The sequence below is a fragment of the Hyperolius riggenbachi genome, chromosome 7 (assembly GCF_040937935.1).
Source record: "Hyperolius riggenbachi isolate aHypRig1 chromosome 7, aHypRig1.pri, whole genome shotgun sequence".
NCBI lineage: Eukaryota > Metazoa > Chordata > Amphibia > Anura > Hyperoliidae > Hyperolius > Hyperolius riggenbachi.
In genome coordinates this window covers 319781248-319807219 of record NC_090652.1, presented here as the reverse complement: position 1 = coordinate 319807219, position 25972 = coordinate 319781248, and the positions used below count along the sequence as shown (strand labels likewise).

The 25972-nt window shown below is 45.9% G+C and overlaps 1 protein-coding gene across 1 annotated transcript in view; it reads left to right on the top strand.

Moving 5' to 3' along the window:
- LOC137525257 (protein mono-ADP-ribosyltransferase PARP9-like) overlaps nucleotides 1-25972 on the top strand; it is a 193677-nt gene that overhangs the window by 52598 nt on the left and 115107 nt on the right. Inside the window, exon 3 of the mRNA XM_068246281.1 lies at nucleotides 18095-18161. Coding sequence (XP_068102382.1) covers nucleotides 18095-18161 — 67 coding nt within the window. The remainder of the gene's footprint in view (nucleotides 1-18094; nucleotides 18162-25972) is intronic.

The window sequence follows — 25972 nt, the reverse complement described above, 5'->3', positions numbered from 1 at the left end:
ATGAGTTCCACTGTTTTGGCTGCATTTAGGAAGAGCTTGTTGGCCTCGCACCATCTGCAGATTCTCTGTATCTTGCTGCGGTAATCGTGTTCCCCCGCCCCGCCGATGAGCCCAATAATGGTGGTATCATCCGCAAATTTAATGACCTTTACGGAGTGAGATATGGAAGTACAGTTGTTGGTGTACAGTGAGAACAGGAGAGGGGACAGCACACACCCCTGTGGAGCACCTGTGTTGGTGGTGCTCACGCTGGAGAAGCAGCTACCGAGCTTCACCTGTTGGGTCCTATTTGAGAGGAAGTCCTTTACCCACGCGCAGAGTGTGGGGTCAGCTCCAAGATGTGCCAGGTTGTCGATCAGTATGTTTGGGCAGATTGTATTGAATGCAGAGCTAAAGTCCAGAAACAGGATCCTAACGTAGGAGTTTGGTCTTTCGAGGTGTTCCGTGATGTACGCCAGACTGATGTTGATGGCGTCATCCACAGACCTTTTGGCCCTGTATGCAAACTGATGTGGATCAAGGAGGGGGCTGGCGAGGCACTTCAGTTGGGCAAGAACCAGACGTTCAAGGATCTTCATGACTATAGGTGTGAGGGCCACAGGTCTGAAGTTGTTGTATTCTGTGTTGCCTGGCTTTTTAGGAACCGGTATGATTGTGGACCTTTTGAGGCAGGAGGGGACACTGCCTTCCGCCAGGGACCTGTTAAAAAGGGAGGTGAGCGTGGGGGCCAGCTGGTCTGCACAGGTTCTCAGGCAAGTTGGCGACACGCCATCTGGGCCAGCTGCCTTCCTGGCGTTGAGGTGATGGAGAACATCTGTTTCCTGGACCGCTACTGGCACTAGGTCAGCCTGAACCCTCGGGGAGGGCTTTGTCGAGGGTGCTGGGTTAGCATGCTGCTTGGGATGATTTTCAAACCGACAGTAAAACCTGTTCAGTTCCTCGACCAGTGAGGTGCTGGGGATTGCTTGCTGGGGGGATGGTTTGAAGTTCGTAGCTGCTCTGAGGCCTTTCCACACCTTGCGTGGGTTGTTTGACTGGAGGAGGTAACCCAGCTATTTAGAGTAGGCCCTCTTTGCATCGGGGTACACTAGCACAGGAGAAACCTCAGGACACGTCGAGGAACTGCCAACCTCAGAGTCCGTCACGACAAGACCAAAACCAGGACCGGATGGATGAAGAATCATCACGAGAAGTGGTCACAAGCACTGGTCTTTCAAAATAAGACTTGGACTCAGACTTAGAAGTCTGTATGACTTTAATTGTATCCAACCAGAACTCATCAGTGACTACGCATGACTGGAGCTCCACAAGAACTGCCAAGGTAGTCAGTATAACAGCAATGCCTACTGAAGTAGGCAAAACTTCAAACGGCCCTGCGGGGCAGGAGGCACCTCCTAAAAGTTCTGCACCCTTTGGGAGGAACTCAGAGACCTCCAGAACCTCACACAAGACTTCAGAAGCATCATATCCCAAGTTTTCTGACAAAGATTCTGAACTATCCATGTTACAGGGCCGAACATCAAATACCTTCTGCAGACAGGGCAGATGTCCCAGGGATGGTTTTACCATACACTGGGACTGAATTTCATCTTCAAGAACAGGATGCACAGGAATATCTAGTGAAATCAACACTAACTCCCTGAGTCTAGTTTCACTGCAGGCAGAATCCTTCATAGCAGTCAAACCAGACTGCAATTCTGAAATGGCAGAACAACAGATGAAATTACTTTCCTCAGTATCAGATTCGCAAAACCAAAGCGCTGTCTCACCCTTAGACTCGGCTAACAATGTCCAATCCGAGGAGACAGAACGCAAAATTTGCGAATCCAAGATCACTTTAGGTTGTGAAACTGACGCTTCCGAAGCGCAAGCCTCCGCAATCCGTGGAGCAGACTGCAAAGTGTTCAAGACAGAAACACTGGAACAACTTTCATCTGGCAACGTGCCTTTACAGGTGTGAACAGAGCGAGACATAGATTTATTTGCAGAAGAAGTTGTGATAACAACATGAGGAACTTTATTAATCATATTAACATTACTCTTGAGACTGCATGGTTTAGGTATTTTTCCCATAGCAGGATCATAGATGGAAGATCTTAAAGGATCACTGAGAGAAAAAGATCTGTTTTTAAACGACAAAGGATCCAACATATCTTTGACAAAACTGACACACTCACGCCGATCACAATCTGCAGGCACATCTGAGAAACAGGCATCAGATCGCACAGTGTCTAAACTCACTTGCTTTACCCCAGAAAGACAGGAACAGTCATCAGATAACGGTGTCACTTTATTGGAGTCAATTGGTTGGTGTGTGTGCAATTCATCCAAAATCGTCTGCCACACACAAATCAGCGGATCCACAAAACATTCGTCACACTCATCAGATCCAATCAAAGTGTACACAGAATCAATACAAGCATTAAGAATCACTTCGCTTTTTGTGATGTAAAAATCGCAAAACGTCTTCCAATCAAACTCAAATTCCTCAATCAAAGCCCCAATCTCCCACGGAGCAAATGGAGGCTCAAACAACCCTATATCAAAGAAACACTCATACGGGTTGGGATCAGAAACATGCATAGATTTTCTTACACCTTTAATATACTGAATAATTCTGCCTATCACTGGATCCACATATGTTTTTGCTTGGTGCAACCAACCCTGAGACTGAGAAGTCTCTCTGGATTTATCACATTCCATAGCTTTAGATACAGGGACATTAAACTGACCGTCATTCTGAATGGTTTTGCATGGAAGGGATGAAACAGCTGACTGATTAGCAGGTACACACTCATCAAGGACAGAGGGTAAACAAGGCAGTTTAAACCAACGGGAAAAAATCAATGTAAGAAACTTATAAGGATTATCATTCCAGGAATGATTTTTCAAAACCTCATAAGCTCACGAAAACAGATCCCCCTGCAATCGAACACAAGCCAATTGAAGAGCTCATGTGGACGGATCAGTAATTTGAAAGGTAGGATTCAGAAAGAATCTTACACATTCAGACAGGAAGTCCTCTTTGGTTTCAGAATCTAGTCTTTTAAAGCTCTTAAAGGTATAAGAACCATATGCAACAAAAATGTACAAATCAGAAATTCCCTCTACACTGGGAATTTCGGTCTGGCTGGTCATTCTGTAACGGTTGCGGAATTATCTCCGTAGTCAGCGCACAAGAGGTGCGCTGACACTGTGGAAGTCTTCCACAAGCATATAAAACGACAGAACCCAGCTTTTGTGCTATGCACCTGTAGAGAGAAAGTGAGCACAGAGACAGGATGTATGTGTGTCCACCAATCTAGTCGCCACCCGGCGACGGCGAACACACAACAGCGGAAACGCAGTGGGAATGCAATCGCAAGAATGGCGATTGCCAATAGTGACACAAGACCGAGTAAGACAGAGCACAAATTTAGCAAGAAAGACACAGCAAATAACAATGATCAGAACGCCAAGGAAAATAACAAACACACTCGCTAAGCGCGGTCGCCGCGCGAAAAGCGCAACAGCGTCAAAGCACGCTAATGGCGCGGTCTCTGCACGAAAAGCGCAACAGAGACAAAGCACGCCAACCCTAACTAACCGATGTAACACAAACGAAAAGAGAATGTTCGCTCCAGACAAGACAGACAGAAGGAGTAGCCAGTAGCAACCGCAGCTTAGGCCTACACTCCCAGACAGAAGGTACCACCACCACTACTGCTAGGGCGAATGCGATCCCAACAGACAGTACGATTTCCTGTCGACCGCCGCTGGCGACAAGACAATCGCAACAGATAGACAGTACAAAGCAAAACAGATAATACAATCTGACTACGTTAGAAGGAATGCCTAGTGCACTCCCAAGGAATTACTCTAAGATGAGACGGCCCGGGCTGTATCTTCTGTCAATACTGAGGTTGCGTTTCTTGGTGCTTCCGATGTACGCACTTTACGGAAACAAATTGAACGTCTGGAGAAAACACGTATTTCTTTTGAGCTTCATGCAGCTACTTTGGGGGAATACTTAAATGGACTCCGAGCAGTGCAGAAACTATGGAAAGATGCATATCATTTTAAAGCTCTCTTTCTCCTCTTTCCAATGATATATAAACCACCACCCTACGCCTTTTAGTTTTCGCTATTTTCGCGATTGAAATTGCCGCGGAATGCAGCTGCTGACTTTGACAAAAAATCGCCCTGTGTAATACAATATAACTATGGCTTGATGGATATCATTTTAAAGCTCTCTTTCTCCTCTTTCTGACGACACCTAAATCGTTGCCCTACGCCTTTTAGTTTTCTCTATTTTCACGATTGAAATCGCGTCTGTGGCAATTTCAATCGCGAAAATAGCGAAAACTAAAAGGCGTAGGGTGGCGGTTTATATATCATTGGAAAGAGGAGAAAGAGAGCTTTAAAATGATGTGCATCTTCCCATAGTTTCTGCACTGCTCGGAGTCCCTTTAAGAGTGGAAAGAATCCTTAGAGGCATTAGATCACATGTGAGCCCAATTATGTTTCCTACGGATTCCACTTTTTGTCACTCATATGGAACAAAGCTGCCTTCGATTCTATGGTACTGACCATCAATCGTAGTCAAAGCGAGATTCCGAAACTCACCAAACAACTTGATGATCCGATACAAAAATTAAAAGAACTTACAACAGAAGATGAATATGAAAAAATCCAGAGTGAGTTAGAAGAATATCGCAAAACCATTACTAGTCAAATTGAGATAATCAAAAGACAAAAATTCCAGCGAGATGCTGCAGACTACTCGTCTGGCTATGTGTATGTGTGGCAACAGCCTTTCAAACGACCAGTGCGTCCTAAACCACCCCCTAAACAGCCAAAGGGAGGAACCCGTCCTAACCAACCAATAGGCCAACCATCCGGTAACGGCTCCTCTGATTTTTTTTTGCCTATCAGTACACCAGAAGATTCCCCAGACCTATCCAGTCAAGACGAAAGCGGCGGGGTGGACGCCGCAGGAAGCATCAAAGAGAGGATGCGTCAGCGACAGAAGCCCAAGAAATAGGCCAAAACAATATTGTGGTGAATATCTCATCAGTCACACTTTCTGAGCCACAGTATTGAGTACTTAATAAGGGACTCTCTTTTGCCCCCACCCACTGGCCAGAACGGTTACAGTTGGATATCAAATTGCAACGTTTTTTCAGACGGATTAAACTAAAACATTTTTTTAGTCAACCTCGTTTTCTTCCTACTTTTGATGACCAGGGTGACCCTGCCACTTTAACATTACGTGATACATCACTTCGGATTAAAAGTACGTTTAATCCACCATCCTGTCAGGCTATTGATCAATATATTGAAAATGTTACCAAAGATGTTGAAACGCTTTTTCGTACTGGCGACACAGGTGTTCGTATTAGACACAATTTATCTACAGAAGAACGTAATGCTGTCAGAGAACTAGAGTCAAACCACTCTATAGTGATAAAACCAGCGGATAAAGGGGGATCAGTTATGGTGATGGATGCCACAGATTATCTAGCAGAAGCCATGAGACTACTCAATGATGTGAATACTTACCAGCCACTACCCTGCGACCTCCTACCAGATATCCAAAGACAGATCAAATCGATTGTGGAGAAAGCACTTAAACATCATTTAATTGATGAACAATTAGCAAAATTTCTTCAAATGGAATATCCTAGAACACCCATCTTATATTTGTGTCCGAAAATTCATAAACTTTTACAGCACCCGCCGGGTCGACCGATCGTGTCGGGCATAGACTCGGTGTTGTCACCATTGGCTAAATACTTGGATTATTTGTTACGTCCGTATGTTGTTGCACAGAAATCCTATCTTAGGGATAAAGCTAATTTTCTAAACACAATAGTTTCCATCAATGACATTCGAAGCGACAGCCTGCTGGTCACCATGGACGTTGAAAGCCTCTACACCTCCATCCCTCATGATGGGGGTATAGAGGCTGTACGTCATACATTGTTTATAGCATCAGATTTTACTGACAAACCAATTGAATTTTTGTATTGATTTACTCCGTATTGTCTTAACTTGCAATTATTTTGTGTTTAATGACCGTTTCTTTCTACGGGTACAGGGCACGGCTATGAGGTCGAACGTGAGCCCGTCCTACGCAAATATATATATGAACGTCTATGAAGAAAGTTTTGTGTATACTAATTCAATATTTCATAAATATGCCAAAATTTGGCTTAGATATATTGACGACATATTTTGCGTGTGGGCGGGGCCACGTTCGACCCTAGATGAATTCATTACATATTTACATCAACAAAATGGGTTCATCCAACTCACGATACATTGTGACACCAAGAGTGTCAGTTTCCTTGACACTATGGTGTCTCTACAAGAAGGTAGATTGCATACCGATCTGTATGTAAAACCTACGGATCGTAATGCTATACTGTTATGCGATAGCTTTCATCCAACCAATACTAAACGTGCAATACCGAAGAGTCAATTTATGCGTATTGGCCGCATTGTGGATGATGGCAATCTTAGGAAATCCAGACTAGATGAAATGACAAAGACATTTTTGGCTAGACAGTATCCTGGTGATTTGGGGTGATTTGGTGGTTAATGCACGCAGGGAGGCAGGGGATCACTCTGGTCATCCTAGGAGGAGGAGGAGGGTTGCGGACAATCGCCTACCCTTTTTCTCTCAGTATAATACTTGGAGTACATCAATAGGAAAAATTGTAAAGAAATATTGGCACACATTGTCGCACTCCTTCCCCTCCATTAATGCATTCCAACAGCCTCCGTTGCTTGCTTACAAAAAAGCTCCCACTTTCTGTGACAGATTAGTACACGCAGAGATGAGGACCTTAGTCAGACCACCAGAGAGACGGTCCCGATCGGGTACGTTTCCCTGTCTCAACTGCATGCACTGCCATTCTATTATCAGATCTCCATATTTTGTTCATCCACATTCAGGAAAGAGATACTATATTAATACAATAATACAATACAATAACATTTCTATAGCGCTTTTCTCCCATAGGACTCAAAGCGCTTAGGCTCTCTCAGATTCAGTAATTAGTAGGATGAAGTATTCACACAACAAAAGTTATATTCCTGCAAATGCCAAACTGAACAGGTGGGTTTTCAGTCTGGATTTAAACACGTCCAGGGATGGGGCTGTCCTGATCTGTTGAGGTAAGGAGTTCCAGAACGTAGGGGCAGCATGGCAGAAGGCTCTGGGACCAAAAGTTTCCAAGTGGACTCTGGGTATGACTAGATTATTAGAACCTGTTGATCTGAGAATGCGGGGATTGCTACGCAGCTGCAACATATCTTTCATGTATCCAGGGCCTAGATTATTCAGGGATTTAAATGTCAGTAGGCCGATCTTGAATAGGACCCTCCATTCTATAGGTAGCCAGTGAAGGGAGTGTTATGTGGCAGTGACGGGGTTGGTTGGTTAGCAGTCTGGCAGCAGTATTCTGTATCAGCTGTAGGCGGTACAAGACCTTTTTTGGAAGGCCAGTGTAGAGAGCATTGCAGTAGTCCAGTCGGGATGGGATGAAGGCGTGGACTAAGGTTGGCAGATCTTCTGGGGGTATGAGGTGCTTGATTTTTGCAATGTTCTTCAGGTGAAAATAGGATGATTTCACCACAGCAGAGATTTGAGTTCTGAAGTTTAAATCCCCATCAATTAAGACTCCCAGGCTACGCACATGATCAGAGCTGCGTAGATCCGTGCCTCCTATTCCCAGTGGTGAAGACTGCAAGTTAAATTGTTTTGTTATCATGCTCTGCCCTCCAATCAGAAGGACTTCAGTTTTGTCTGCATTTAGTTTCAGCCAGTTGTCATTCATCCATTTCTGTAGTTCACGTAAGCAGGCGTTTATAGTTAGAGTTGGGTCTGTCACACCAGGCTTCAAGGAAAGATATAGGCCCATATGCAATTCACTTTTTCACCTGTGTTTTCTCCTAGGTGATATTTTTAAACTTGTCAATAAAATGCCTTTTAAGCCTCCAGAAGGCTAGAAGATTATTAAAATAATTTTGATAGTACTTTTTCACCAACGTTTTGGTACTTTTTTAATTGAAAAGTACTGAAAAGTTATTTAAAATCAAAGATGAAAAATGATTTCCTTGGTGAAAACTCAGGTGAAAAAGAGAATTGCATATGGCCCATAGTTGGGTGTCGTCTGCATAGCAGTGGTATGTCAGGCCATGTTTTTGGATTAGTTTTCCCAGCGGTAACATGTAAATCGTGAAAAGCAGGGGAGAGAGGATTGAGCCCTGGGGCACCCCATACTTAAGTGATACAGGGGTGGACAGGAAGGGCCCCATAGACACTTTGTGGGTTCTGCCACTCAAGAAGGATTGGAACCACTGAAGAACAATGCCATCAATGCCGCAGTATTCCTGTAGCCTGTTTATCAAGATGTCATGGTCAACTGTGTCAAAGGCTGCAGAAAGGTCTAGCAGTATGAGGATCGAGCACTCTCCTCTGTCTCTTGCCATGAGCAGGTGGTTGCATATTTGGATGAGGGCAGTTTCAGTGCTGTGGTGTTTCCTGAAGCCAGACTGGAATGGGTCATAACTGTTATTTTGTAGGATTCTGGCTTCTAGCTGGAGGTAGACAGCTTTTTCAATTAGCTTGCCCAGAAAGGGGAGGTTAGAGACAGGTCTGTAGCTGGTCATTGCATCTGGGTCCAGGGAGGGTTTTTATTATTTTTATTATTTATTATTTTTTATATTAGGGGCTGCTACAACTGTGACTCACAGTCCATGTGGTCTCATATATGTGGGCTAAACCACTTCCAAATTTAACCTCCCTAGTGTTCTGGACGAGCTGCGCTCGTCCAGAGACGGTAGAGGGCACTGCTCAGGCCCCGCTGGGCCAATTTTGATAAAAATTTTTATCAAAAAAATCTGATCCGCCGCTACCCGACACGAAAGAGGCAACCCCCCCCCCCCCCGCACACCCCGTGCACAGCCTGGCCAATCGCCGCCAGGCTGCGCTTTGGGGTGGATCGGGAGTCCCAGTGACGTCACGACGTCGATGACGTCACTCCATTCATCACCATGGCGACGGGGAAGCCCTAAAGGAAATCCCATTCAGAACGGGATTTCCTTATGGGCGTGATCGCCGGCGGCGATCAGAAGGGTGGGCGGGAGAGAGGAGGAAGGGGAGAATCGTGTAGCTAGCGCTAGGCTAGCTACATGAAAGGAAAAAAAATCGGGCGTAAAAAACAAATTCATCCCCAAATAAGGGATACATTTACAGTAAGTGACCAGTCAAAATTAAAATTAGCCTGATAGACTTTATAAAATCGCAGAGGAAAGTTAATAGGCATAGCTTTCAATTTTAAAGTGATAACCTTCAACCCCGCAAAAGAGGATAATTTTTCAAGGAGAGCCAGAGGGTTGGGCATAGAAGTCAAGGGCTGAGAAATAAACAGAAGCACATCAGCAGCGTACATGACAGATTTATAAATGTCAAGTCCCTTAACATACCCCATTGATATTAGGATATAATTTAATGTCCCATGCCAATGGTTCCATCATTAAAGAAAAAATTAAAGGGGATAGGGGACACCCTTGACGGGTTCCTCTTGGAAGGATTATGGTGTCCGAGTTAGCTCCAGGGATACGGATTATGGTCTGAGGTGTGTACAGAGATGCTATAGAGCCAATAAAAGAGTAAGGGATATTAACACACGTCTGAGAGTACTATATGTATATGCCCAGAGGATGGAGTCAAGAGCCTTGACCAAGTCGGGGCTCAAAAGCACCAAACGATCCCCAGTAAGCAAAGTATCCTGAATAATGTTAATTGCCAGTCTAATATTATCAACAGGCTGTCTTGTTCAAAATTAATCCCGTCTGGGAGGTGAAGACTAATGAGGGGACAACCCCAGCAAGTCTACAAGCCAAAACTCTAGCAAAAAGCTTGACATCATTATTTAGAACACGTATAGGTATATAATTAATAGGCATATGTGAGAAAACGCGGAAAAGCCGCCGCATGCTCTAACAGCAAAGCGACTGTTTCCGCGTCCAAGGTGGCTGGGTTAGTTAGTTTTTTTTTTCATGTAGCGAGACAAAGTCTCGCTACATGATAGCCGCTGCTCAGCGGCATCCCCCCAGCCCCTCCGATCGCCGCCGGAGATCCCGTTCAAAGAACGGGATCTCCCGGAGGGCTTCCCCCGTCGCCATGGCGACGGGGCGTGATGACGTCACCGACGTCAAAGGGGATTCCGATCCACCCCATAGAGCTGCCTGGCACTGATTGGCCAGGCAGCGCACGGGGTCTGGGCGGGGGGGGCTGCTGCGGCGCGACAGTGGCGGATCGGCGGGTAGCGGCGGCGATCGGGCACTGCACGCAGCTAGCAAAGTGCTAGCTGCGTGCAGCAAAAAAAAAAATATGCAAATTGGCCCAGCGGGGCCTGAGCGGTGCCTTCCGGCGGCTTACCCCGAGCTCAGCTCGGGCTTACCGCCAGGAGGGTTAAAGAAAAGATCCAAATCCTTCACCTTGGCCTTAATCTGATTTTAAACCCCAAACCTCACCCCCTGCATGCGACTTATGCAAACAATCCAACTCATGACATAATTTTTAAAATTTGCTGACCTTTCTCATGATTCCTTCTTTTAGCCAAAGCAATCGGTTTTCCCCTCAGAACCTCCTTTTGAGCTGCACCTTCTGAAACTTCCCCAATATCATTCTCCTCAAAATAGTTCTCCAAGGCAATTGTAACTTGTACCTAATTGTCTGGTCAGCTAAGAGAGCATCATTCAGTCTCCAATGTGGGGGAGAAGAAGGAAACCGTGGGTGAAAGAGGTGCACAGGGAGGCATGATCTGACCATGAGTGCCAATGCTGCTGGATATCCTGAATATCTCCAACATCCACAGGAGTAGTAAAAATGTAATCAAGCCTCCCATAGACATCATATGGTTGAGAATAATAGGTATGACCCAGATCAGTAGGATAATGAGCTCTCCAGAGATTAACATTGTAATTTTCGAAGGTGATAAGTAAGCGTTTTAGGAAACACCCTGGTAAACAGGGTTTGTTTACTTTTATCCAATGGATGACTTGCTACACCATCAAGATCCCCTACAAAAATATAATGGCAAGAATGATATGCTTCTAAAATGGTAAATAGGCCCTTATAAAAACTCACCTGAGAGGTTTGCGCGGGGGGGGGGGGGCATAACAATTAACCAACGTGACATTTTTATTCCTTAACTTAGCCTGGATAAGCAAGAATCTATTTTGTGGATCCCTATAAACCTGTATCACAGTAAGAGGAACTGAATTGTGAATCAAAATAGCAACTCCTTTTTTTCTTCTTAGAAAAAGTTGAAAAGTTGTAAAGAACACCCTAGAATAGGAAGAATCAAGATACAAAGGGGCATGGTTTACCAAAAAATGTGTCCCTGAAGGAAAATATCAGGGCAAAATCTATTGAAATACTTAAAAGCCTTCCTTCTCTTGTGAGGGGAATTAAAACCCCTCACATTCTGTGATAACACTTTAAGGGTCATTATAGATTCCTACTCACCCAGATCAACTGACATATGGCAATAGAAGACCCAATTGAAGCTATAAGAGAATGGAAGACCTGGTTAATACAATCATGCGTAAACTTCAGTAACATTAACAGGGCAGTAGGAGCAGAACCAACACCTGGAAAAGTAAACAGCAAACGGAGAACAGGTAAAAATGTAAATGTGTAAACAGCATATGTCTCCTGAGAAAACAAGGTTACAAACCAGGTGGGATACAGCCCACAGCAAGGGGAACAAAAGAGAATGAGATAGTTTGGAAAGCCCCAACAATAATGGATCTTTGCCTCAATTAGTAAAGAAGTGATTTATCTCATTCGCTTCCACTTCTCCAAGGTTAGAAGAGAGATGTCCAGATAGTGCTTGAATAGCTTTATCTTCAGACGTGAGTGATGAGGAGTTAGGGGCCATCAAAAGCAGCTTTTCCTTGATCAAATAATCCGTTAAGTCAGCATCGGGCATAGGGCCCGGTGTACATGATCACACACAAAGGCTGAAGCCGGCGTCTCAGGTAGCAAAGATTGGAACGGTTTAGTTACATGTAAAGGGAGATCAGTGGTAAGGTGCCCATACATGGTACAATTTTTTCCCCCGATAATTTAGTTTGATTATTCCGTTCCGTGATCGAATATAAAGATTTTTCCAAGTGTCAGATTAGATTTGTTATCGAAAAAAATGGATAATTTATTTTTCTTCATCAAAGAAAAGATTATTTTTGACTTTCATTAGATTTGATCATTTCTGTTTATTAAACAGGAAAATCAAACATTTTTATTGTACCGTGTCTATGGGCACCATAAGAGTCACGCAGACTCCTGATACGCAGGTTGCTCCTCCTATTCCTGTTGTCGAGGTCCCTCTGCCTGAACTTGCAACTGCGAGACAGTAAGGTGTAAGTGTAAGGAATCATGATTTTTCCGTAGTTTCCCATGGGCCTGTCACAGGTCATCATGGTCTGATTCTAACCGGTCCATTCTGGACCCCATGGCTGCGATTTCCTGCTAGAGAGTTTTAGTAGAGCGCTAGATTTCTGATTGTATTTTTGAGACCAACTTTTGGTAAATTGAATCCAGGCTGTCCTCTAAATCCTTTTTAGTCAGCCGTGTAGAGCGAGCCGAGGCAGGCAGGGACTAGACGTCATCTGCTTCTCCTCTCAGCATTTCTTGTGATGCATCAGAACCAGGGGCACCATCTTGGGAGGACATGCTTGCTTAACAGGCTCTCAAAAAGTAGTCACGAACCGACTGTTGTACCAGGGAATCTCACCGTTACTTCCTCCTGGACATGCACTACACCGTCTTCCGGGGGGTGACAAAAAAATAACGAGAGGTTAATCCCCAGAAACACAGTTCCAACTCCCAGAGCTTGCGGAGTTACATAGCGGCTCTCTCTCCTGATTCAAGCCACGCATGCATCCCCCTGTTTTATAACTTAAAGTGGATCTGAGATAAGCCACGCCAGAGAAAGCCAGAAGCTGTTGAAATGTCAGGGAAACTGCCTGTGTCTCGCATGGGACGCCACGCCGTCCCGACCTCCACTCTGGCTCCACGCTGAGGCCTGTTCACAGGCCCATCCACTCACTTGCCGCACAATCTGTCCGGTGACGGTGAGACCGTGACTGTCACTCCAAGGATCTGCCACACTCCTCACCAGACCTGGGGGATATCCATGCTCCAAACTTCTATGCTTTCGCATACTGGGTGCATCAACCTGCACACATGGTGAGACAAGACGACATCAGCTTGTACACATGGTGCAATGAGATAACAGCAGCGCTCATGGAGATGATGAGACAAACTGTTTGTTTACCAGGGCTGTATGTCTGAGCCCACGCTACCTTACATCTGTACTCTAGTGTCGCTACACACTGATTGATATTGAAGATTCCTCACATGTGTTGACTTCAGTGACAAGAGCTGTTCATGTTTGTTTTCACATTCAACTGTTTCATCAGCATTGCCCATTTACTGGATGAAGGATACACTGTTTGCCTTGGTCTGGCTATACCACTGCATCCCTGCTTGCTTTATTAACACTGCCTATTAACAGGAGGCCTGATACAATACCTGTTTGGTCCTGTTTTCTATGCCGCTTATTTCTTGCATGCTGCATATCATTTGTATGCTATCTGTCCACCCTGGTTTGCATTTTCCAGTACATTGTTACAGTGGACTGTCAGGACTGTGTACTATAGTTAGATGCCGGTGAATGAGTGCAGTGTTGCGTGGTGTTTAGAGTGGACAAGTCGTGACGAGGTGGCCATCTCATGTACCTTTTTTTAATTATTTGTTGGTCTAATAAATTTTGATATGATTTTTTTTTGTATATGTTGTATGCTGGTCTACATTATTATAAGTATTGAATTTGAGGGTGTATGTCCTACCATTTAGTGATTCCACTGCCACTATTGTGATTATTATGGATCCTAAATAGACTTTTCCTCATTGCACAATTGTGTTCCTTACATATAGTTTATAGGGCATTCCTTAAGCCAAATACTTTGCTGTTGTTTTAATACCCTAATTCCCTATAAGCTAAGCAAGCCTCGCCCACAGCTCCTCCAGCGCCTTGGCACTCTGAGACCCATGTAGCAAGGGCTTATGGGAACTCAGTCTGGGCAAGAGGAGATTACTAGCCAGAGATTTCAGGGGCAGAGGGGAGGAGGGAGGAGTGAAGTTTTCACAGCCTGAGGGTTGGAGATGTTATCAGCTTGCCTCACTGTAGTGTGACAAACAGAACATGGCTCATTGTGTCACAGGAATAAATAATCATATACGGTTGAAGCTGTTTGCAGCTAGATATGCTCTATTAAAAATATCTAAATTTTAGATAAGATATATAGACAAGTTACTTGTTATAGTTAGTTTTTTATCTCAGATTCGCTTTAATGCCTACCTTCCAACTTTTTGAGATAAGAAAGAAGGGCACTTTAGGACACACCCCCAATATATCCCTAACCACACCCCTTACCATGCATATCACACAAAATTTAGATTTAAAAGATGTGCCGTAGTTTTATCATTCCATCCACACTGGTCCTCTCTATCATCATTAGTTTTTGTTCATTTTAATATTTGAAAATAAGAAATATATCAATTTAATTGATGGAAATTTAGTTTAGATTTTAGTTAAACACATTTTCCAGTAGAAAAATGCATACAGTAGATCTGTATGTCAGTCCAGAAACAGGGACTAACGAGAAAAAATGAGGGAAAGAGGGACAGGATTCCCCAAGAGTGACTGTCCCTCAGGTACGGGGGAGAGTGGCTCCAGCCTCAGGGCGCAGTGTACGAGGGGTGCACAACTCACTCAGCTATCATTCCCCTATTGTGTTTGAAGCAGAGAGAAATAAGAAGAGGGCATACATAGCAGTGACTGCAAGCCAGATAACTAGAGATTAAGGTGGGGGGGCCCTGGAGCGCCTCTTAGTCTAATAGCAATCAGTGTGTGACGGCTGGGGTGGGAGGGATGGGAGGAGCCTCTTAGTCTAATTGCAATCAGTGTGTGACGACAGGGGTGGGAGGGATGGGAGGGGCCTCTTAGTGTAATAGCAATAAGTGTGTGACGGCTGGGGTGGGAGGGATGAGGGAGGAGCCTCTTAGTGTAATAGCAATCAGTGTGTGACAGCTGGGGTGGGAGGGATGGGAGGGGCCTCTTAGTGTAATAGCAATCAGTGTGTGACAGCTGGGGTGGGAGGGATGGGAGGGGCCTCTTAGTGTAATAGCAATCAGTGTGTGACGGCTGGGGTGGGAGGGATGGGGAGGGGCCTCTTAGTGTAATAGCAATCAGGGTGTGACAGCTGGGGTGGGAGGGATGGGGAGGGGCCTCTTAGTGTAATAGCAATCAGTGTGTGATGGCTGGGGTGGGAGGGATGGGGAGGGGCCTCTTAGTGTAATAGTAATCAGTGTATGATGGCTGGGGTGGGAGGGATGGGGAGGGGCCTCTTAGTGTAATAGCAATCAGTGTGTGACGGCTGGGGTGGGAGGGATGGAGGGGCCTCTTAGTGTAATAGCAATCAGTGTGTGACGGCTGGGGTGGGAGGGATGGAGGGGCCTCTTAGTGTAATAGCAATCAGTGTGTGACGGCTGGGGTGGGAGGGATGGAGGAGGAGCCTCTTAGTGTAATAGCAATCAGTGTGTGGCGGCTGGGGTGGGAGGGATGGGGAGGAGCCTCTTAGTCTAATAGCAATCAGTGTGTGACGGCTGGGGTGGGAGGGATGGAGGAGGGGCCTCTTAGTGTAATAGCAATCAGTGTGGGACGGCTGGGGTGGGAGGGATGGAGGAGGAGCCTCTTAGTGTAATAGCAATCAGTGTGTGATGGCTGGGGTGGGAGGGATGGAGGAGGGGCCTCTTAGTCTAATAGCAATCAGTGTGTGATGGCTGGGGTGGGAGGGATGGAGGAGGGGCCTCTTAGTGTAATAGCAATCAGTGTGGGACGGCTGGGGTGGGAGGGATGGAGGAGGGGCCTCTTAGTCTAATAGCAATCAGTGTGTGACGGCTGGGGTGGGAGGGAGGGGCCTCTTAGTGTAATAGCAATCAGTGTGTGACGGCTGTGGTGGGAGGGATGGGAGGGGCCTCTTAGTGTAATAGCAATCAGTGTGTGACGGCTGGGGTGGGAGGGATGGAGGAGGGGCCTCTTAGTGTAATAGCAATCAGTGTGTGGCGGCTGGGGTGGGAGGGATGGGGAGGAGCCTCTTAGTCTAATAGCAATCAGTGTGTGACGGCTGGGGTGGGAGGGATGGAGGAGGGGCCTCTTAGTCTAATAGCAATCAGTGTGTGAGGCTGGGGTGGGAGGGATGGAGAGACACACTTTGGTGTCTCAGCCTTGGCTGCTGGAGGACCTTGTCCTGTCCCCACAAAAGAGGGCTCTTTTTTTTGAAGGTGTCAAGGATCCCAATATGTTTACACTTTAAGACTATAAGAAGCAGGTAAATGTTTTCTTTTATGAAGATTAGCCCCAGCTCATTAAAGGTAGTGATTTCATAGAAAACATGCACTTCACATGGAAGTCTTTTTTTTTTTTTTTTTTTAAATAATATCAGCTCATTCAGCAGTTCCCTGAGTTTCCCAGGCTGTTTACTGATGCCCAAACACAAACCCCACACCGACACTGGATCTGAGAAGGGAATGCGTATGTATATTTAGCTAGGAGTTTATTTAACTGCGTGAATGATGCTTATTTGTCTGATAGTTGGAAGTTTAATGATAAATTCCTCTAACACTTACAGAGAATCTGAAGCGTGTTTACAAAAAGGATACAGATACTTACCTAAGGAGAGGGAGGGCTCTGGGTTCTATAGAGCCTTCCCGTTCTCCTGCTGGTCTCCGTGTTGCAGCGCTGGATCCTTCGTTAGCAGTCTCCAACCGATGGAAGTGACTGCTCACCGCTGAGCGAGGCTTTGGCAATCTTCGGAAGCCTAAGTGCTCCCTGAACACAGGCCGCTCTGTACTGCACATGAACAATATGGAGCAGCGTGTCTTCGGGAGTACTTGGGCTTCTTTAGTTTGCCGAAGCCTCCCTCAGTGGTGAGCAGTTACTTCCATCGGTTGGAGACTGCTAACAGAGGTTCCATCGCTGGAAGGCGGGGACCAAGAAGAGAACGGCAAGGCTCTATAGAACCCAGAGCCTTCCTTCTCCTTAGGTAAGTATCTGTATCCATTTTGTAAACTCGCTTCAGATTCTCTTTAAGGCCGGGTGCACACACGGCAGAAACGCTTGCGGAGCAGGAAACACTGAGTTTTATGCAGCAATGTTATTCTGTGGGACGCAGAAGGACCAGCGTTCTACCTGCAATTTGCAGTAAGGGTTCTACAGATGCTGGCAGTGTTGCATAATATGCAGGCTGGCAAAACACACATAATAAAAGTCTATGGTAACGCATATTCACTGCGTTTTTCATGCGTTTTTAATTCAAAAGTAAAGATCTCTGATAGATTTCCGCCTCCTGTTGTCTTCCTTGTGATTTGCATAAATTTAAAAAAAAACGCCTATAAAACACACGCGTTTTACATTAGCGAAGAACAAACGCATTAAAACACATCTGTGTAAAAAACACAAACGCAAAACGTGCCAAAAACGCAAGAGAAAATCGCAAATGCACCATACAAAGATGTTAGTTTTTTTTTTCATATGTGAAGCCAGCCTCATGCTGGGCATACACGGGCAGATTGTTCTTATCAATCGAGCCCCTGATGGCTCGATTGATAATTTCCAACATGTCCGATACCCCGCCGAATCGATTGTGTGCTCGATCCCCACGGACGGACAATGGGAAGAAAATGAGCGGAAGATATGGAGCGCGAGCGGAGACGCACGGGGACGCGGCGGGAGTCGATCTGGCAGCTAATCGAGCCGCCGGGTCGACTCGTGTATTCCCAGCGTTAGACAGAAGAAGACATACATTGTATAGTGCTGAGTGTAAAGAGACTGCTGGTAATGTGGAAGCGTAAAAAGAAAAAGGGAACTGCTGGGAGGTGACATAAGATAGTCGTCAATAAACTATTTTTTTTAATAAAGCGAGGAAATTGTAAAAAAATATTGTTTAATCCTGTAACCTTAATTTGAAGGCTTTTGAGGACAAGATGAAGCCGCACGCCAGGAAGTGGGCTACAGAAGCTGCTGCAGAGGAAGCAGGTACGAGGACTGTTCTGTGTTGCATTAATAGACCTATTATCCAGAAGTGTGAGGTCTGTTTATATAAATCAGGTGACTGAGGTCTGCCTACCCTGCTTGCCACACACACACACACACACACACACACACACACACACACACACACACACACACACACACACACACACACACACACTGTACACACTGTGCACACACACACACCAATAGCTTACACACACACACACACCAATAGCTTAGACACACACACACACCAATAGCTTACACACACACACATATACACTCTACACACTATACACACACTGTACACACACACACACACACACAAACAGCTTACACACATACACACTGTACACACACACACACGTGTACACACACACACACACAAGCCAACAGCTTACACACACACGAGCCAACAGCTTACACACACGAGCCAACAGCTTACACACACACTGTACGCACACACACACGAGCCAACAGCTTACACACACACACACGAGCCAACATTTTACACACATACACACACAAACACACGAGCCAACAGCTTACACACACACACACACGAGCAAACAGCTTACACACACACACACGAGCCAACAGCTTACACACACACACACACAAACACACACGAGCCAACAGCTTACACACACACACACACACACACACACGAGCCAACAGCTTACACACACCCGAGCCAACAGCTTACACACACACACACACACACACGAGCCAACAGCTTACACTCACACGAGCCAACAGCTTACACACACACACACACACACACACACACACACGAGCCAACAGCTTATACACACAGGAGCCAACAGCTTACACACACACACACACACACACACACTGTACACACACATTGTACACACACACACACACACACACACTGTACACACACACACTGTACACACACACACACACACACCAATAGCTTACACACACACACCAATAGCTTACACACACATACACACACACACCAATAGCTTACACACACACACACACACACACCAATAGCTTACACACACACACACACACACACCAATAGCTTACACACACACACATATACACTCTACACACTATACACACACTGTACACACACACACACACACACCAATAGCTTACACACACACACACACACACACCAATAGCTTACACACACACACATATACACTCTACACACTATACACACACTGTACACACACACAAAAAGCTTACACACATACACGCTGTACACACACACACACGTGTACACACACACACACACACACACGAGCCAACAGCTTACACACACACGAGCCAACAGCTTACACACACGAGCCAACAGCTTACACACACACTGTACGCACACACACACGAGCCAACATTTTACACACACACACACACACACACACGAGCCAACAGCTTACACACACACATGAGCCAACATTTTACACACATACACACACAAACACACACGAGCCAACAGCTTACACACACCCGAGCCAACAGCTTACACACACACACACACACACACACACGAGCCAACAGCTTACACACACACACACACACACACACACCACACACACTGTACACACACACACACACACACACACGAGCCAACAGCTTACACACACACACAGGAGCCAACAGCTTACACACACACGAGCCAACAGCTTACACACACACACACACACACACACACGAGCCAACAGCTTACACACACACACACACACACACCACACACACTGTACACACACACACACACACACACACGAGCCAACAGCTTACACACACACACAGGAGCCAACAGCTTACACACACACGAGCCAACAGCTTACACACACACACAGGAGCCAACAGCTTACACACACACGAGCCAACAGCTTACACACACACACACGAGCCAACAGCTTACACACACACACACGAGCCAACAGCTTACACACACACGAGCCAACAGCTTACACACACACAAGCCAACAGCTTACACACACACACACACGACCCAACAGCTTACACACACACACACACACACACACACACGAGCCAACAGCTTACACTCACACGAACCAACAGCTTACACACACACACACACACACACGAGCCAACAGCTTACACACACACACACACACACACGAGCCAACAGCTTACACACACACACAAACACACACACACACACACACAAGCCAACAGCTTACACACACACACGAGCCAAGAGCTTACACACACACAGATGAACCAACCGCTTACACACACACACATATGAGCCAACAGGTTACACACACACACGCACACACACACACACAAACAAGCCAACAGCTTACACACACACATACACACAACCGCTTACAGCACACTTCAGCATATTTTGGTCATTTTTGTTTGGCATTTCCTGCCCACCCAGGGTTGGCATCTGCTGTTTGCTGTCCTACTTACTTTACTACTTTACTCAATCTGCCTCCCTGCCTGGTGAAGTTTTAAGGTTTAAATTACTTAATTATTTCCCTTTCTGCCCTCCCGGTTTTGGCACCTGTGGGCCACCCTGCCAAGGTATTGTTTGCCTAACGTCACTTGGGACCCTGGCTGGGGTTTTCTAAAGACATTATGGAGCGTCCTATGGCTGCTACTTAAGGGATGGGGGGGGGGGGGGGTGATATTAGGAATTGTGTACTGCCTGCTTCTGTCTGCTGGTGGCAGTATTGACATGGACTGCCTGGAACTTTCATTGTGCCACTAGCAGGGGGCTCTATGGACTTTGAGTTGCTCTGCATTTCTACAATCCACCAGCAGGTGGCTGTTCCCTTACAAGGACTTGCAGTTCCTGTGCTGGCCTGTGGGTGGTTCTTGAGCACTTGTTGCAGAAGCAGGCAGGTGGGAGAGATGGGCTTTAGAGTAATTCCGAGTAGCAAACTACTTGGAAGGAATTGAAATGGTAATGACCTGCTGATTAAACAGGTGTGACCGCGGGTGATTGGGGGTTAAATTACCCAGAAGTCTGTAGGATGGTGTGCTCCATTCTGCATCATAGCCGAGCTGTGAGCCGCGCTCCACGACTCACTACCGCGATTCCTCTTTCCGGCTTGAAGGAGAAAGCACAGTTGTGAGTCATGCAACGTGGCTTGGCTGCGGAATGGAGCGCACACTATCCTACAGACTTCTGGGTAATTTAACCCCCAATCACACCTGTTTAATCAGCAGGTCATTACCATTTCAATTCCAAGTAGCTTGCTACTCCGAATTACTTGAAAGCCCATCCCTGCCTGGTTACCTGATACCTGATTGCTTGACTTCCTGGTATTTGATCTCTGCTTTGTATGACTATCCACTTGCCTGCTGAATTGTGCCCTGTGCCTGATTTTGTGTGTGTGTGTGTGTGTGTGTGTGTGTGTGTGTGTGTGTGTGTGTGTGTGTGTGTGTGTGTGTGTGTGTGTGTGTGTGTGTGTGTGTGTGTGTGTGTGTGTGTGTGTGTGTGTGTGTGTGTGTGTGTGTGTGTGTGTGTGTGTGTGTGTGTGTGTGTGTATATATATATATATATATCCTGCACATTGCTTGTAAATAGATAGTTAGTTAGTCAGGGTGTTGGTTGTTTTGTGTACACTGCTTGTTCTGGTTTATGGGAGATTTGTTGTACATATTGTGATTGCACGTGGTTTGCACTTATTTGCATTTATCTGTTTGGATGCACAATCTGGTCATAATAAACTATTTTTGCACATTATTCCTCGTTTCAGTGTCTGTATTGCTGCACAGTGTGGTCATCACCTGTTCCTCTGTTTAGGTTTGTGACATACAGTTGTGTATCATCTGCATACAGATGGTATTAAAACTCAAATAAGTTGATTATGTTGCCAAGACTGTACATGTGGGGTTGATTCACAAAGCAGCGCTAGGTGTTAGCGCCGCTGTGAAAAGCCACTTAGTGCCCCATAAGTAACTTTGCGCGCACTAATAGCCCGCAAAGCTACCTCGCCCACCTAATGCTGTGGTTTGCACCCACTATCTATTAGGGCTCACAAACCAGTTTAGCGCCTGTTAGTGAATGAAGCCCGTAGGGTGCCAAGGACAGAGCCTTGAAGAACCCCCACAGACAAAGGATGAGGAGATGAGATCTGATCTTAGTAAGAAATAGTGAAAGACCTTCCAGAAAGAAACTAAAGGTGGCCATACACTGGTCGATTTGCCATCAGATTTGACCAACAGATAGATCCCTCTCTGATCGAATCTGATCAGAGAGGGATCGTATGGCTATCTTTACTGCAAACAGATTGTGAACCGATTTCAGCCTGAAACCGTTTACAATCTGTTGTGGTGGTGGTGGTGCTGCCGCCGCTCCCCCCCCCTGCCGCCGCATACATTACCTGCTCCGCCGGCACGACTGCCCCCGGTCACCACTGCTCCGTCTCCGCTCTGGTCTCCTGGTCCGGCATGCTTTACTTCTTCCTGCTCGGCAGGAAGTTTAAACAGTAGAGCGCCCTCTACTGTTTAAACTTTTTGCCGGGCAGGAGGAACTGAAGCATGCCGGACCCGGAGACCAGACCGGAGACGGAGCAGTGGTGACCGGGGGCAGTCGCGCCGGCGGAGCAGGTAATGTATTGCCGCTCTATTGCATCGGTCGTCGGGCACTCGAACGCCGCTAGCGATGCGCTCCCTACCCGCGGGCGATCGACGGTAATTTTCCGCACGGAGCAATCGACGGGATCGGACGAAATGGATTGAAATTCGGCGTGTAGCGCGAACGACTGGCAGCAGATTCGATCCCAGTGATCGAATCTGCTGTCGAAACGGCGGCAAATCGGGCCAGTGTATGGCCAGCTTTAGCTATATAGGAGAGAGCGACGCCCTTCATACCTAAAGATGAAAGGATCTGTAGGAGTAAGGTGTGGTCGACAGTATCAAATGCTGATGACAGGTCAAGAAGGATGAGTATGGAGAAGTGACCTTTGGATTTAGTTGTAAGAAGGTCATTGGCCACTTTGGTAAGGGCCGTTTCCGTGGAGTGGTTAGAGCGAAAGCCAGACTGGAACTGATCAAGTAGGGAGTTAGCAGATAAATAATCTCTTAATTCACCATGTATGTGGCGTTCAAGTAGTTTGGATGTGAATGCGTTAGTTGGCAAGTTCAGTGGGATCTAGAGATGTTTTTGGTTTTTTTTTTAAAGAAAAACCTGAAGTGAGAAGAATATGGAGGCTGCCATATTTATTTCCTTTTAAACAATACCAGTTGCCTGGCAGCCCTGCTGGTCTATTTGGCTGCAGTAGTGTCTGAATAACACTATATACAAGCATGCAGCTAATCTTGTCAGATCTGACAATAATGTCAGAAACCCCTCGTATGCTGCATGCTTGTTCAGGGGCTATGGCTTAAAGTATTTGAGGCAGAGGATCTTCAAGATAGCCAGGTAACTGGTATTTCTTAAAAGTAAATAGATATGACAGCCTCCATATCCCTCTTGCTTCAGTTGTCCTTTAAGTAGTGGTGTCACAACAGCCTTTTTGAGTGGGGACGGAAAGATGCCAGTGGAGAGGGACAGGTTAAATAGCGTTGTTAGTGCAGGCAAGAGAGATGAGGATAGCTGCGGAATGAAATGGGAGGGAATAGGATCCAAAGAACAGGTGGTTAGATTAGCTTTGGATATTATAGAGGAGAGAGAATGTTCAGAGAGTGTAGAGAAGGCAGTTAGAGAACAGTCAATGAGAGGTGTGGGTAGAATTAGATGGCTCAATGGAAAAAAAAAACCTACAGATTTAGTTAATTTTATCAGTGAAGTATGTTGCAAACTCTTCAGCTGATAAACATAGAGGAGGAGGGGGTGGAGAAGGCAGTTTAAAGTCCTGAACAAGCACTTCAGATTATGGGATTGGGAGGAGATACGAGAAGAAAAATATGACTGTTTTGCGGAAGAGAAAGCATTTTTTAAGTTGTTTAACCACTTGAGGACCACGGTCTTTTCGCCCCTTTAGGGCTTGTTTCCACTGTTGCGACGCGATTTCGCCGGCATTCCGACGCTTGTAAAAACGCATGCGGATGCGTTTCCCCATGCGTTTTTACCCGCGATTTCGTGTGCGATTTTGCATGGCAGGGTGCCATGCGAAATTAACCATGACACTGCCAGGGCAAAATAAAATGGAAAAAGGTGCGAAATCGCACGCGAAATCGCGGGTAAAAACGCATGTAACAAACGCATGCGTTTTTACTATTAAATACATTAGCGGCGATTTGCATGCATTCCACTCGCAGGCGAATTCGTTGGCTGTTTTGTGCGTTTTTTTACCGCTGAAGAAAACGCACCTCAACAACGCTACAGTGGAAACAGGCCCATCCACTTGCATTACATGTGCGAATCTGCATGCGTTGGACGCATGCAGATTCGCGATAGTGGAAACGAGCCCTCAAGGACCAGAGCCTTTTTCTCCATTCAGACCACTGCAGATTTCATGGTTTATTGCTCGCTCATACAACCTACCACCTAAATGAATTTTACCTCCTTTTCTTGTCACTAATACAGCTTTCTTTTGGTGCTATTTGATTGCTGTTGCGATTTTTACTTTTTATTATATTCATCAAAAAAGACATGAATTTTGGCAAAAAAATTATTTTTTTTACTTTCTGTGCTGACATTTTTCAAATAAAGTAAAATTTCTGTATACATTTTTGTCCAAATTTATTGTGCTACATGTCTTTGATAAAAAAAAAACATTCAGTGTATATTTATTGGTTTGGGTAAAAGTTATAGCGTTTACAACCTATGGTGCAAAAAGTGAATTTTCCCATTTTATAGCACCTCTGACTTTTCTGAGCACCTGTCATGTTTCATGAGGGGCTAGAATTCCAGGATAGTATAAATACCCCCCAAATGACCCCATTTTGGAAAGAAGACATCCCAAAGTATTCACTGAGAGGCATGGTGAGTTCATAGAAGATTTTATTTTTTGTCACAAGTTAGCGGAAAATGACACTTTGTGACAAAAAAAAAAGTTTCCATTTCTTCTAACTTGCGACAAAAAAAAAATGAAATCTGCCACGGACTCACTATGCTCCTCTCTGAATACCTTGAAGTGTCTACTTTCCAAAATGGGGTCATTTGTGGGGTGTGTTTACTGTCCTGGCATTTTGGGGGGTGCCTAATTGTAAGCACCCCTGTAAAGCCTAAAGGTGCTCATTGGACTTTGGGCCCCTTAGCGCAGTTAGGCTGCAAACAAGTGCCACACATGTGGCATTGCCCTACTCAGAAGTAGTATAATGTGTTTTGGGGTGTATTTGACAGGTGATCAGTGGGTTATTACAGGGGGGATAGTTGCATACAGTACACAGGGGGGTGGGGGGTCTGGGGAGAATCTGAGGGGTGGGGGGTGATCAGGAGCCCCCAGGGGGCAGTTTAGGGCAAAAAAAAATAGCGTTGACAGATAGTGACAGGGAGTGATTGATGGGTGATTAGGGGGGGGATTGGGTGCAAACAGTGGTCTGGGGGGTGGGCAGGGGGGGTCTGAGGGGTGCTGTGGGCGATCAGGGGGCAGGGGGGGGTGAGATCAGTGTGTTTGGGTGCAGACTAGGGTGGCTGCAGCCTGCCCTGGTAGTCCTTTGGACACTGGGACCACCAGGGCAGCCTGTATAATACGCTTTGTATACATTACAAAGCGTATTATACACTTTGTATGTGGCAATCTGGACGCTAGTAACCCGCCGGCGCTTCCGAACGGCCGGCGGGTTACTGCACAAGAGGGGCGGAGCCTGTCACCGGCGCCTGATCGCGTGACGTGATCGGCGCATAACCACGCCCACCGCCGATGGGCGTATTGCAGCCGTTTAGGCCCAGTACTTGCCGCCGC